The 13,685-nt window shown below is 40.6% G+C and overlaps 1 protein-coding gene across 9 annotated transcripts in view; it reads right to left on the minus strand.

Annotated features, from left to right (window-relative positions):
• Window positions 1-13,180, minus strand: part of KIF21A (kinesin family member 21A) — a 95,803-nt gene extending 82,623 nt beyond the window's left edge. For 6 of the 9 annotated variants that reach the window (XM_032107956.1, XM_032107954.1, XM_032107959.1 and 3 more), the window contains exon 1: window positions 12,823-13,179. In XM_032107956.1, the coding sequence (XP_031963847.1) occupies window positions 12,823-12,866 (44 nt within the window). In that variant the 5' untranslated portion in view covers window positions 12,867-13,179. Of the gene's footprint in view, window positions 1-12,822 lie in introns of all 9 variants that reach the window. The other 3 variants (XM_032107958.1, XM_032107957.1, XM_032107951.1) reach the window with 2 other exon arrangements.
• Window positions 13,181-13,685: the final 505 nt, after the last annotated feature.

Here is a 13,685-nt window from a genome sequence, read left to right on the forward strand (position 1 = left end):
TGGCTCTACACCCTCTTGGCATCCCCACCTAGCTGTGGAGAACTAAAGGAAGAGCTTGGAATGTCCATTTCTTTTGAAAACTAAACTCTTCAGCTATTCCAAAGTAACTGAATATATACCATACCATTGTGCTCCCATTGTACCTAGATCAATAAGCAATCTCCCCAGCACTGAATGAATACTCAGAAGATGGGGTCATTGTTAGTCCAACACCAGACCTGACCCCATAAACAGCAGTGGACATCCAACTCTTTGTGTATCAACCCTGTACTGAAGAAAAATACCTAAAACAAGTCACATAGATTATTTAATTATTTCCAATCTTGGAAGTGAAGTGCCCAGTGTCCCCTAACCAGGCATTAGCTCACCCTGGCACACAGGAGCAAGGACCCATGTAACGTCTATGGCATCACCCACCCTGACAAGTGGTAGTATATCCAGAGGATTCCCAGTACTGGTCACAGCTGCAGCAGAGAGAGACCTCTGGAACACAAAAGTATCTCCTACATTTTATTTTTTATTATCAGAATGGAAAAATAACATGATGCCAACTCAAGTTACTTGTGAGCAAAGGAGAGGACCTCTCACACACATCTGCTGTGCTGGAGTGACCATCCCCCTCCACACCAAGGAGGGGGCAAAACAGGATAGCAATTATCATTACAGCAGTGCAGTACACAACAAGCATTCTGCCCCACTGGATATTCCCTGACAGACATATAGCCTTGAACAAAAGAAATTTTCTTAAGGTGAAAACTGCATCTATAAATTATAGAATATGCCTATAAAAGGAGCAGTTAGTTGCCCTGCTAGACTACAATTAGCCATATTTCCTTGACACATGTGATAAAATTTGGAAGTCAGTAGCATTTCCTAGCTACACTCTGAGAAATCAAAAGCATATAAATTCAAGAGATGCAGATATGAGCTTTGAAGCCTTTTATTCAGTCTACCAATACATTCCTCTGTTTTAAACAGATTGAACTTCAACCAGACAACTCTTACGCATACTAGGCAGATATCCAGCAATACAAACCAAACTGAATGTGAACTTTACCCAGTGCTCCACATACATTTTATGAATACACAAATCTAAAGAAACAAATCAAGTTAAAAAAACCATTTTTCATACACAAGACAAAAACTGATAATGGACAAATTATAATTAATTTCCAAATAGCCATAAGAAACCATTCCAAGGTAACCAATGCTTTGGGTTGTATTCACAAGAATATCACACGCTTCATGCGATAAACCACTGACTATTGTACACCTTTCCTTCTGCCATACAGAAGATATTGTCTGAACAAGCAAGAAGAACTGAAAGAATGAAACATGAACTGTCACAGCAGGGGACAGGGAAAAAGATTATTCTATGAGATGGCTGAGGACAGCACATCTGAAAAGCAAAGAAACATTAAACAATGATGGAGGTTAATTATTCTTATTAGTCAGCTCAGTCAAAATAATAAGTAAGCTTAAACTGCGGCAGAAACATATATTCCTGCTGGGAAAAAAAGATAGACTGTTATTCCAAACTGAATCACACTCCAAATGCTTTCACAGCAGCAGTATCACATTTACCATGAAATAGTCTTCAAAAGAGGTAGGGGAGGGTCATATGAGGAGAACATATAGACTTTACACAGAAAGAGTATAGAAACCATGCAAACAAACAAAAGCCTCTAGTACTTTTCCCTGTGTATGCTTACAACACATTATCTCCTAATAGCAGCCCTATCACCAGCACCATTGGATGGCTGTCAGTCCCCCAAGAATCTGCTCTATCATATTCAGAATTCAACTGGATAAGAGACTGCACCCCCTTTGCTGAAGGTGTCCCCCAAATCTCACCTTTCCAACAGATCATAGGCACAGAGCTCTTCAGCATCTTCTTGGCTGCCAGGCCTTGTCTGCTGTCTTTCAATGCAGAAGAGAAGATTACAAAGACAAAAGGCCCAAGCTCCTTTCTGAGGTTCACATTGGGGACACAAGAGGCACTGATCATAAAACAAAGCAAGAGATTTCTCCAATTGGCATAAGGAAGAAATCTGACCATCAAAATTAGACCAGTCAAGTACTGGTTGCCCAGAGACAACTGAGGAATCTCTATGTCAGAGGTTTTTCCTAGACCTAACTTTAGTACAGAGCCTTGCGAAACCTCACCTGAATTTAGTTTTGACACTGCTTTGAGGGGAAGGTTGGATCAGACGACCTCCTGAGGTCCCCTCAAACTTGGATTAACCTAAGCTCACCCTTCCAAATCAGTAAAGCTTTATCATTCATGTGGACATTATCACACCTCTGTGAACACATTCTGACATTTGAATGGGATCATTCAGTTGTGCTGAATTCAGGTCCTGGCCACCCTACATGCAGCTTCACAGAATTACAGACAATTGGGGTGGAAAAAAAAAACCTGGCAATGTCACAGTTTATTCATCCGCTCTACCTTTCTGGACCAAAGTACTGTCAATTAATCCAAAATCTTCCTGGCAGTTACCAGTCTGAACTGTTTTGAAAAGTCTCCTGTATGGATAATTTCACATCCCCACAGACAAAGCACAGGTTTATTTCACTCCTTAGTCTCTTCATTCCACAACATCCATCCTTACAATGGAAAATATTTTTCTCCTTTTACTATTCTTACTAAAATTTAAATCTACTACCTTTTATTAACTTCATCTTGAGCATGAAGAACATTTTATTCCCTTCCACTCTGTACTTGATTCTTGGTATTTTAGGATGTGTCTCTTACAAATCTTCACTCCTCACTGTGGAACTGGTCATGTTTTCTAGACAAAGAGCCATTTCCCTCCTCTTTTTAATTCCTCTCTGTTGGTCCACACTTTTCCTGAGCAGCAGGACCCAAAACCTACCACTAGACATCAGCAGTACTGAATAAAAAACTGATTTCTCAGAGCCTACTGGAGTAAAGGCTCCAGTTTCTATATACACTGAGTTTCTTCTTTTGCTACAATACAACACTGCTGTTCCATGCTTATGAATAATGTAATAAATACATTACTTGAACATTTGCCTACAGCAGCAGCAGAGAGTGCATCAGCCCTTTGTCTTTAGTCAAGTATCTTCCAAGATGTAGGTCAACAACATTTTATGCATGTTCCCTTTTCCCAATGGGGCATCTCCACACTGAGCAGTCATGAGAGATTGAAATTAACAGAAGCATGGGCCAGCTGGCATGGGCCAGACCTGTTCTTGGGGCTGCAAGCACAGAACAAAGCACTTTCATTTGAAGCTCTCAGCTGTACAGTGTTTCTTGGAGGTCCTTTCCAACCTTGACAAGCCTATGATTCCTCTTCAGGGCCTACCAGGGCTTTACTTGTTGACATTTAGAGAACAATGAAAAGTCCATCTGCTCCTACAAGCTTTGCTAACGACAATAATGAAATAGATCTACAGCTACATTTCAAATGCAGAGCCAAGACAGTGGGTTGACCAGCCAATGCAGATCACTTTGAAAACTGTGTGAGGAAGACAAAGAAAGAAAGAAAGCAAACCAAAAAAAGACATGCACAAAACAAAAAACTGGAACAATGAACCAAATAAACAAAGATTAAAAAAAACCACAGACACACACCCCCCAACAACAAATTCAATTCAACCCTAATTCAAACAAAACCCTTTTGGGAGTACAAAAGAGAAAAAAAGAGTATTTAATTACACTAATGTTTAACTGTCAAATAGTTTACTTCCAAATAACAATTCAGAGCTATCTCTCATCTCATTTTCAGAGCTTACTGAACACAATCACTTTTGCTGAACTCAGAGTTCTGCTCATAAAGTTCAGAATGGCAATTTTACTGAGTGATGGGCTGACTGATCAGATTAGACAGAAGCATAAGCTGCACCCTAAGTGATACAGATTGAACAGGTGGCCTTCCCTCGGATCTACGGCCTCTTCGAACACTTACAAGTAGAATCCTTCTCTTTTCGATCACGTCTAGAAAATATGCATTCAGACACTTAGTCATCCTTAACCCAACATGAAAATATTTTTTCTGGCCTTTAATGCATTTCAAACAGCTTGCTAATAAGCACACCAGCCTTTCCCAAAATATACCAGTAACTCACATGCATTATATAATTTTAACTAAAAAAATAAAATACAGATGTTTAGACTGGTATCAACCTCTATAGTCTGCAAAGTAATATGTGTAGATAATAATTCTTAATGAAAAATTCAAAGGCTTCACATTACCGAGACAGAGTCTAAAAATAATGATTTCACATGTACTTAAAATTAAGGATTAGACTTCAAAAAGAATGCATTTGAGACTAGGGAGTGAAATAAACCTTACCTGGACAACTTATGCAGAGTGACAACTAAAGCAATGCATGGTTTGCTTAGCAGGTAAAAAAAATGAGCAGTCAGCTACTTCCTACAGATCAAAGTGTCTGGTACAGGCATAATTTTTTTTACTCTTCACAGAAATAAGGAAAGAGGAGAGGGAGAAACAAAGCCATATATAGAATTTTTAATTGTAAGACTTTTCATAGAAGATAATGACTAACTCAGGTGTTTTAGTAGAGTTGCTTTTCTCATGATATTACATCATGTATTATTTATATCGTAAGTGTTTACTTTGAAGCTACATCTTTGGCCTGAGGACCTTATGACATAATTCTCAGATGACAATAAACAAAGTGCCAGTGGAGCATGGGGAACGAAAAGCAGGAAAAGAATATTAAAAAAAGATAAAAGCTTCCTACCTACATTCATACCCCTCTCATATTCCCATACAGGTGGAGATGGGTACATAGGGATAGTATCCTATGACAGAATCAAGCACAAACTAAGACAGAGGCACTGCTGCAGTTGGTAAATCAATACTACTGAGAGAGAGATTAACAACTCTAAGACCTTGGGATTATGAGCTACTCAGAATGACAAAAGGTCTCTGGACTCATCTCCCAATTAGTCCCATGCTTAAGCGAAGAAAAATTAAAAAAAATGAATGCTAAGGATTACTGACTTTGAAAAAACAAGTTAATTAGGTAAGTATTTTGAATAAAATACATACACCCCTCCTAAGTCAGTCTACCTTTCTATCACTTTATTCCAAGAAGCCTCACATACAACGTGGTAACAAATACTTAAAGGAACCCAGATAAGCCACTTTCTATATTTTGTGCAATACCAGAGGTTTTACTATACATGAGAAATTTCTTAGCAAACCTGCTAGCGACCCCAAAATTATACAAGACTATATTTCATCATTTGCAATATATTTCTAGATACACTATTATTTTGTGTTTTAGCCTATTATTGATGATTTGCATAACTTCTTAAACAACATTGCTAACGAGTCTCATATTTAATATAGTTTCTTGACTGACATTAGTACTTCACAGCTATGTAGCTTTCCAGCCTAATGTGTCACCTTAAATTTGTTTTAGCAGTATTAAGCAAAGGACAACTAACATAATTAGAAATGTAAGGAAAAAACAGCTCATTGAAAAAATACAAAGCTTAAAGACAATAATTAAGAGGTTGGAGAATTGACTAAAGATGTGGAATACCTCTTTTCAAGGCCCCAGATGAGATTAGACCCAGTAAACAGAGAAGCCTGTTTGATCAAACTCTTCCATTATCAAAAGAGAACACAGTGGAAAAGATAAAGTGTCAGACTTTGATATGTTTCACAAAAGGGAAACATTTTCTGTCTAGTCCTATTATCCATAACATTCCATGTGTTCAGCTCTGGTAGTTGAACTGTAATGCTGTAGCATGCTACAGTCCTTTAACTCTTAGTCACCTTGAAAATACTGCTTTTCTCAGACTTTTAAAAGACCAGTTATGCTGAACATAAAGGAAAAGGAAAGTAAGTATCCTTCAAAGCTACAATATTCAAGAGGAAACACTTCAAGAAACCTGGAGTATTTGAGAGCTATTATGGAAAGATTACATTAAACCTAAAATGTCCTGCAAAGAGATAGTTATTTGTTAACCAACTGAACTATACAGAGTTCCTATAGCAGCATGAATGCAAGAGCCAACAGTGAGACACTAAATTACCTAGACAACAAATCCTTTAGTCCATTTTTAAATTCAACAGTGGAAGTGCACTATTCAACTTCAATGCATATAAATTGCTGTGTATAGTAGAACAATCACAATCTTTTACTAAGCTCTTGTTCCTCTCAGTTTTCTGTGTTGAAGCTCCAGAGTAAACAGGTTCAAGGGATAAGTCATTCATTTTTGTTAGGCAGACTTAAAGATATAAAGATGCTTGAAGGTGCATTGTCCCAATCGGCATTTGTCAGCTGATTTAAAAAAAAAATAAAGTTTTTTACACAGAAAAATAATTATTCCAGCAGTGGCCAACTCGACCAAATCTGCTGAGGATACTACTAGAATAAAGGACCAGATGGTACTTGCTCCCCACTCTTATTTCCATTCAGAGTCTATTCAGAAAGTATTTTATGCTAATCAATCATAAGCTCTGAATCAGCAGGTTTTCACATTCTAAAGTACATTTTGAATGTTCTGGTTTTTTATGCATCAAACTCACTGTGACACTAACCTTATCTTTTCACTATTCTCCATTTGTATCTTGTTGCTATAATAAACACATCAAACAAGACCATTTTTGAACAATAAGGCAGCACTTCTCCCCTTACACTGGAGCAGATCTATCTCACTAGGGAAAAGTGGAAATTACCACTGAGAACTACAAAAAAAAAAAAAAGAAAAAAGAAAAAAAAACCCAAGGAAGGATAAGAAGAAAATGAAGATCTAAAACTATTTAAGTGAATAGAAAGCACGAGAAAAAGGTACAGCTCATGTATTAACTCTTGCTAGACTTGTTCAGATATGGTTTGATTTCTAATTAAACTTTCTTGTTCACCAGTTAAAATGACACTTCTTGAAAGTACTTTACATTGAAATAATATTAGCATAATAAAAAATTCTCTGCTCTGGCCACCACAGATAATTAGTATTCTGCTGTATTTTCCTTAAAACAAAAAAAGCACCTAAAGTGGCTTTATTTCACCAGCAGTAGTCAGGCAACAGAACATAAAAGCAAGAATTCCAACAGCCATCTCTGAGTGGGCAGCAAGGGCAATCTATAAAACACTTCAAGCAAATCAAGGGAAAGTAGAGGGAGGGAGCAGAGCTCTCTTGATCCCAAGCACAAGGGTCATTCAGCTACTATAGAAGAATTTACAGAAGTCACACAGGAAACCTGAAAATGTGAAGCCCTGAGTTCAGTAATAAGGGAATGTCTAGGCCAACAATACAAATCCTAACTTTTCATAGATCACAACCATTAAATGGAAATTAGTGACTAACTCAATGGTTTTTCAAAGCAAACTCCCAAGTCTTTACAAACTTTGGGAAATGACAAGTTAAAAATATAATTTATCCAAAAGCATGAACAGACTGCCTAGGTACACCACTCATTGCTTTTTCTTCTTCCTAAATTCAAGATACCCATCTTTTGGCAAGGAATACATGGCATTAGGGGAAAGGTCCAAGTAGGACTTCTTTCCCCTCCATCCAAGAAGGAGTTTGTGTTTACAACACAAGTGGTGAAAAGGGAAGTTTATTTCCTAGAAAGCGAGATCACAGATTTCAGCCTGCCCCAAGCAATATCAGTAACGGATGATCAAGTCGGATATTATGAAACCAGAATTAATTCAGCAGCAGATGGTGCCATGTCATTTCTTCAGCTAAAATGCAAAACATACCAACGGGGTAAAGTTTCAGAGAAGGACAAGGGGATGTTTGTTTAAGTCAGAGAGCAAAGAAAAACATCAAAACCAACAAAAAGATACGTAATAGGAGTTTTCCAAAACAAGATCTCTCTTGTAGCTTTCCATTAACAGACTCCATGCAGAAGAGTTACTTCCCAGCACCTTGCTATTTAATGCTGTTGATAATTTCTCTCTTATTAGGTGGGGCATTCTTGTGTATTTATAAATGGCTGAACTTCATTAACAGTTACTTAGATATTTTCCTGAAAAAACTTTTACAGCTGATTACAGATGGGCAGTAATTACTGTCTATTGAAACAAAAAGTTTGGATCATTTTAAGGAACCAATGGATAGTACTGCAGTCTATTGCTGTTGCTGATCTAGTTACAGAATGATTTATGACAATGCTTAGCACTGTATGGGAAGCATGAAATTAGCATCTCCAGAGCTTATAATATATACCACAGCATAGATGTCCATTCATCTGGCATCTGAGGATCTATTCATGGTGGGAAGCTTAAACACAGCTGTAACTACAGAACAGGAGCCCAAGAAAGAAAAATCAATCTCAGCTGCCACCAAAGTGCTTCAAAACACACCTGTGCAAAAAAGGTTCCTTCCACTCAGCTCCTTCTTTCCTAGTGTATCTAACAGTAGCTGGATCTAGCACAGAGGAAAACAACTTCATTATAAAAGCCTAAGAAAATGCTTAAAAAGAATGCAAAAAGGTGAAAAGTTAGAGGGAGGCATGACAACAACAGAGAGCAGATTCCATATGGAGAGAAAAAACCCCACACAGGAACTAGCAAAGTAGAAAAAACCTCCTACATAAGACATCCAACTGATCACACAGTTCAAGAACTGGAGGTATGAAAATAAATGCAGCATTCCATAACAAAGCTTTGCAGTGGGAAGCTGAAGTTGCAATGGATGAACACATCCCACCTACCTAAACAACAGTCAACACTGTATCCTAACGCCATGCCACACCAAGCTTTAGTTGCAAAAATCTCCAGTCTCCACTAAACTAAAGTAGTAATTAATGTGTTTTTCCAACATTCTTCATCTCCCTTTCAGAAAACCAGAAACAGAAGCTGTGTGGTTTTAATTCATCCGCTGCACTTATTACTTCTACTGTTACTAAAAATGTTTACCAGTAGATTCATTATGTTTTGCACACAGTTTCCATACTGAGCAAACATCAACATTTCACTTTTGTGAAGCAGTGTCACAACATATTGCAGACACCCAGGTTGGGTATGAAAAGGAAATTTTTTAGACATCTCGATGCAGAATTGGGCACCCAGATCCCAGAGCCTCTCTACACATGTGAGGAGGAGAGCAGCAACCCTCCCATTCTTCACTTGAAGAATGAAACACAAAGCAGATGTCAATCACAGCAGATGCAGCAGTACCAGTGAAGCGCTCTTGCCAAAATAGGGAAGAAGGCAGATAGACACAGACATACCTAGGATGACGAAAAGTGGAAACTTTCACTACTCTATTCTTTATGGATATTAAACATGCCTGATTATGAAACACCATCCTCTGAAGCTTCTTTGTGTTCTGCCCATTAACACAGTTTCAACTGGGCTCCATCCTTCAAGAGAACATGCCCAATGCCAATGCTCTTTGGCTTCACCAACTAGTACTTCACGCTCTTTTATTGTCCACTCCACCTGAAGTGTCACCCACACATATCAGAGTGACCATCTCCTCTTGACTACTGGTCAGCTTGTACAGCTATTCATCTTTTCACATTGTACTTATTTCTTCTGTTTTAATACAGCATCTCTAACAAATCAATACTGAAGCTTATCATCTATACATCCAGGGCCTCCACTGACTCAGAGTGGATCAAGGACATCTTTCACCTTTGGAGGGCTAGAAGACAGACATTTTCCTCAATGTTCTACCTTGTTATTTGGATTCTGTTATGGAGAAGACATAACAGACACCCTTCCATGCTTTATCAGATACAGTCCTCCATGCAAAACTTCTGATTAGATCTATCCTAACATTACTGTTCTCCAAAAGTTCCTTTGTTTAACATGTATCCAAAAATGCAAAGGACTGAAATCCAACTTTGTCTTCTTATATCACCACTGCTAGAACATCCTAACAGCGTGGCTCCAAGCCATGGAGCAAGGACAGGCTCTAACTGTTGGAGCCACTTCAATTCCTGCGACCCAGCTCAGGTCTGGTTGGTAAAGGGGTAAAAGTCAGCGCACTTCTGTGTGCATTGACCCCACCCAGCCCCTTCCACAGGTCATACAACAACTCTAAAGTGCACTAACAGACCTACACCACTGGCTGTTGAGGAACTAAATCTTAGGTGGGAACTTCATCTACCCAACATGCCTGAAGCCTACAGATTGTATTTTACCTGTGGACACTACTAAAGTGGCACGAGACACAAGAATTAGAAATTATAATCTACATCCTCTTGTGAACTTGAAACAGTTGCCTATGATGTTGATAACATTTCATAGCCTTCTTGTCAAAAGTTAGTTTCCATATGCTGAAAACACAAAACCAAGACAGAAATTTTAGATTTACAAAAAGGATAGCTTTTCACACTTAAAAGAAAGTTCTCTAATCAGATTACTATTTTCTATCATGGGGGCTCTCTGACTTCATCTGAAAACAGACACTACACACAGTCACACAGCAAGCAAAGCCCTTTGCTGAAGTTGCACACCATCATCCACAAAGTTCACAAGTCTTTCAGTGGCGGGTGACAAGACAAAAATGTTTTCTTAATTGGGGAATTTAACATTAGTTACTGGATTATCTGCCAAACTATTTTCAGCTTTCATGCTTCACTAAACCAGAGCATTTAGCTCATCAGTCACAAACCCATTATTACACTGAAGAAAATGGGGAGCAATTAGCATACAAGATGATAGCTTAAAGCTGGTGCTAATTGGAAAGAATGAAGTATTTTTCATTCCTGTTGGATATAATTAGGTGAGACAACCAGGTCCTGGAAAAACAATTTGCTGAACAATTTCAGTGATGTCTATTCTATAACCTGTGTTTAAAGTCTAAGCGAATTCATGCCTTTGCAGTATCTTGCAACCACAGCGGTTGCAAACTAAAAGCTGGTCCAGCTGTACAGCGAGCCTTGTTCAGAAACATACATACAAAACACAACGACTGATTCATCTCAACTGGGGAGATCATCACTGAACTAAGCTCAAGTTGCCAAAAAGAGCTGAAGAACAAAACCAACAAGAAACAGAACGTAAAACTCATAATGCACGGTACAGCATGGCACCAATACACAGTGAGTTGCAAAATCAGTTGCATTACAGGACTGCACAAAACACACAATCAGAAATAAAAGAAAACCATCTACTGGTTTTCTGCTGGTGCATGCTTTTGGTCATGACTGCTGAACAGAGAGGGGGAAATCTTGTACATGAATAGTTAATTTGCCAAAGGGAAGAAAGCTGACAGGAGGAAAAATGCAATCCTTCATTATTAGTGAACTATTAGTGAATTAGACAATTATACTGCAAAAATGCACCTTACAACATTAGAGATTTGTTGCCAAGAACTACAGCTGGGTGACTTTAATTTACTTCTACAAATTCTTTACCATATGTTACTCCTAATCTATTCATCACACACCCACAATTATAAATGTATTTCTACCAGTAGGTTTTTTTATTTAATTCCAAGCTGCAACAAACCTCTGTATTTGTAAATGAACTTCTACATCGCTATTTCTTTTGGCTCAGAACATATTTAATATTTTCTTCAAATGAGAGAGCAGTCTGTAAACCTGTAACACGCCCTATTTTTAGGATCACACCTATCTCATATTTTCCTTTTTAAAAATACAGCCTAATTATGGTTTGGAATAACACCTCCCTGTACATTATGTTAAAAATGCTTCAACAGATAGCATTCAAAAAACCATCTCTCCCCATAGAAAATGCTACTGCAACCAGACTTTAATGAACAACTGCAGCATACACCCCATGTTATCACGCAAGGGTGGTGCTTCTCTGTTTACTGAAAATGTTATTGCACCGTTCCCCCTACACCATGCACCAACAATAACACCCAGTAACATCGCTTATTTCTACATCCTTCAGAGAAAACAAAACAAACCCAAGAAATCACCCTCTTCGTCTTCCTGAACAACCCTTGAATTCTCTAGTGTAAGATTGTCCAAGGATCCACTGAGACAAACAGACCTTCCCCTAAAGTCTGATTTCTTGTGGTGTAATACTCCAAGTGTGCCAGCATAGAGAAACTTCTTTAAGTAAAGAAATAAATCAACAGACAGTATCACAATTAAACCCCAAATATTGACATAGGTATACATAAACAGACATAGATATACACACACATACATGTATTTCTCCTCATGCTTCAATCGTGTAAAGACATCTTGGAAATTTAAACATCCATGGGCTAAACTGGAAGTTCTTCAAACAATAAAATAGTATATTCACAGAGAAAACCGAGAAGAGCCAAGAGCTCACTGATGAACAGCAGATTTTTATCTCTGATTAAAGAGCAATTTGAATTAACTGATGTTTTAAAATTATTTAAGCTCCCCTCCCATTATGACTTCTACATACACCTAATTCCTACGTACTGTGAGCAGCCTTATGGAAGTCCATCCCTCTGGTATGTGAGGTTAGACACAGCCTCCGCGGGATAAAAGCCTTTATCCTTCTAAAAATATCACTGTGCCAGGATCCACTCTCGCAAAGCTCCGTGATGTAAACGGCATCGCCAGAGTCCAGGGGCTGCTCTGCTTCCATGAGTAAGCACAAGCAGCACCGGGCTATAATTAGTTGGAGTATTTTTAGGGTCACTGCTCAAAATTAGAGAGAAATGACTGAGAAAGACCTCAGAATGGTGGGGGCTTCCCCCTCTCCTTTGGCTATCTCCTACAGGTGTGAGGAAAAAGAGGCTCCGCAAGAGCCAAGGCGAGGCGACCCCCCCCCCCCCCCCTGCAGCGAAGATGCGCCCGGCTGCTGTCCCTGCGCGGGTGGGCGCTGGGAACACGCTGGGAACACGCTGGGAACACGCCGCGGCCCCGCCGCCGCACCCGGCCCGCAGGAGCCGCCGCTTACCTGACCGCCACCCGCACCGAGCTCTCGTCCGCGCCGGCCGACATGGTGCCGCGGGCGAGGGGCGGCCGCGAGCCTCGCCGGGAGCTCCGCCGGGCCGCGGAGGAGGTGGGGGCACTGCTGAAGCTCCCCCCTCACCTCCTCCTCCTGCCCCGCCACCTCCTCTCTCCAGCCATTTTAGGTGACTGAATGAATAGGTAGAAGCCGCGGCAGTGCAGGGCGGTTCGCACCGCTCCTCCTTCTCCTCCTCCTGCCCGCCCCGCTCCGGCCCGGCCCTTCCAACGCCTGGGCGGGGAGCGCTGTCAGTCAGCCACCGGCGGGCCGAGCCACGGCCCTGGTCACCGGGACCCGCCCTGCCGAGTCCTGCTGCAGCCGCAGTGCGTCAGCGGCCCCGCCCCGGGCAGCCGCCAGCACGGGGAGACGGCGGGTGTGCGGGCACTCGGCTCTCGGTACCCTACACAGAGACATCGCCTCCTTTGGATATAGCTCCCTTCGCTACAGACCCCCTTCACAAACACATACTCAGCCCTGTCTTTCCACATACCCCCTTCACACCCACGCACCCGCCCCCGGCTCTCCACATACCCCCTTCACACGCACACACACACACACACGCCCTAATGCGCCTGTCTCTCCACGCATACCTATAAGTACTGTGGACACACGCTCCTCGCATTTGCCTTTCCACACACACACACACACACGCACACACTCAGTGCTTGCCCTCATGCACACACAGCTCTTCTCATGCCTGCTCTCACATGAAGGCTCTCACGCACGCCTTGCCCGTGCGCCGGCAGCTGTGGGCGCACACGACGGCTTGGAGGTGCCCGGCTCACACGTGCCCCTTCCCCTGGCTCACACGG

Source organism: Corvus moneduloides, chromosome 4, assembly GCF_009650955.1.
Source record: "Corvus moneduloides isolate bCorMon1 chromosome 4, bCorMon1.pri, whole genome shotgun sequence".
In the NCBI taxonomy this organism is placed as follows: domain Eukaryota; kingdom Metazoa; phylum Chordata; class Aves; order Passeriformes; family Corvidae; genus Corvus; species Corvus moneduloides.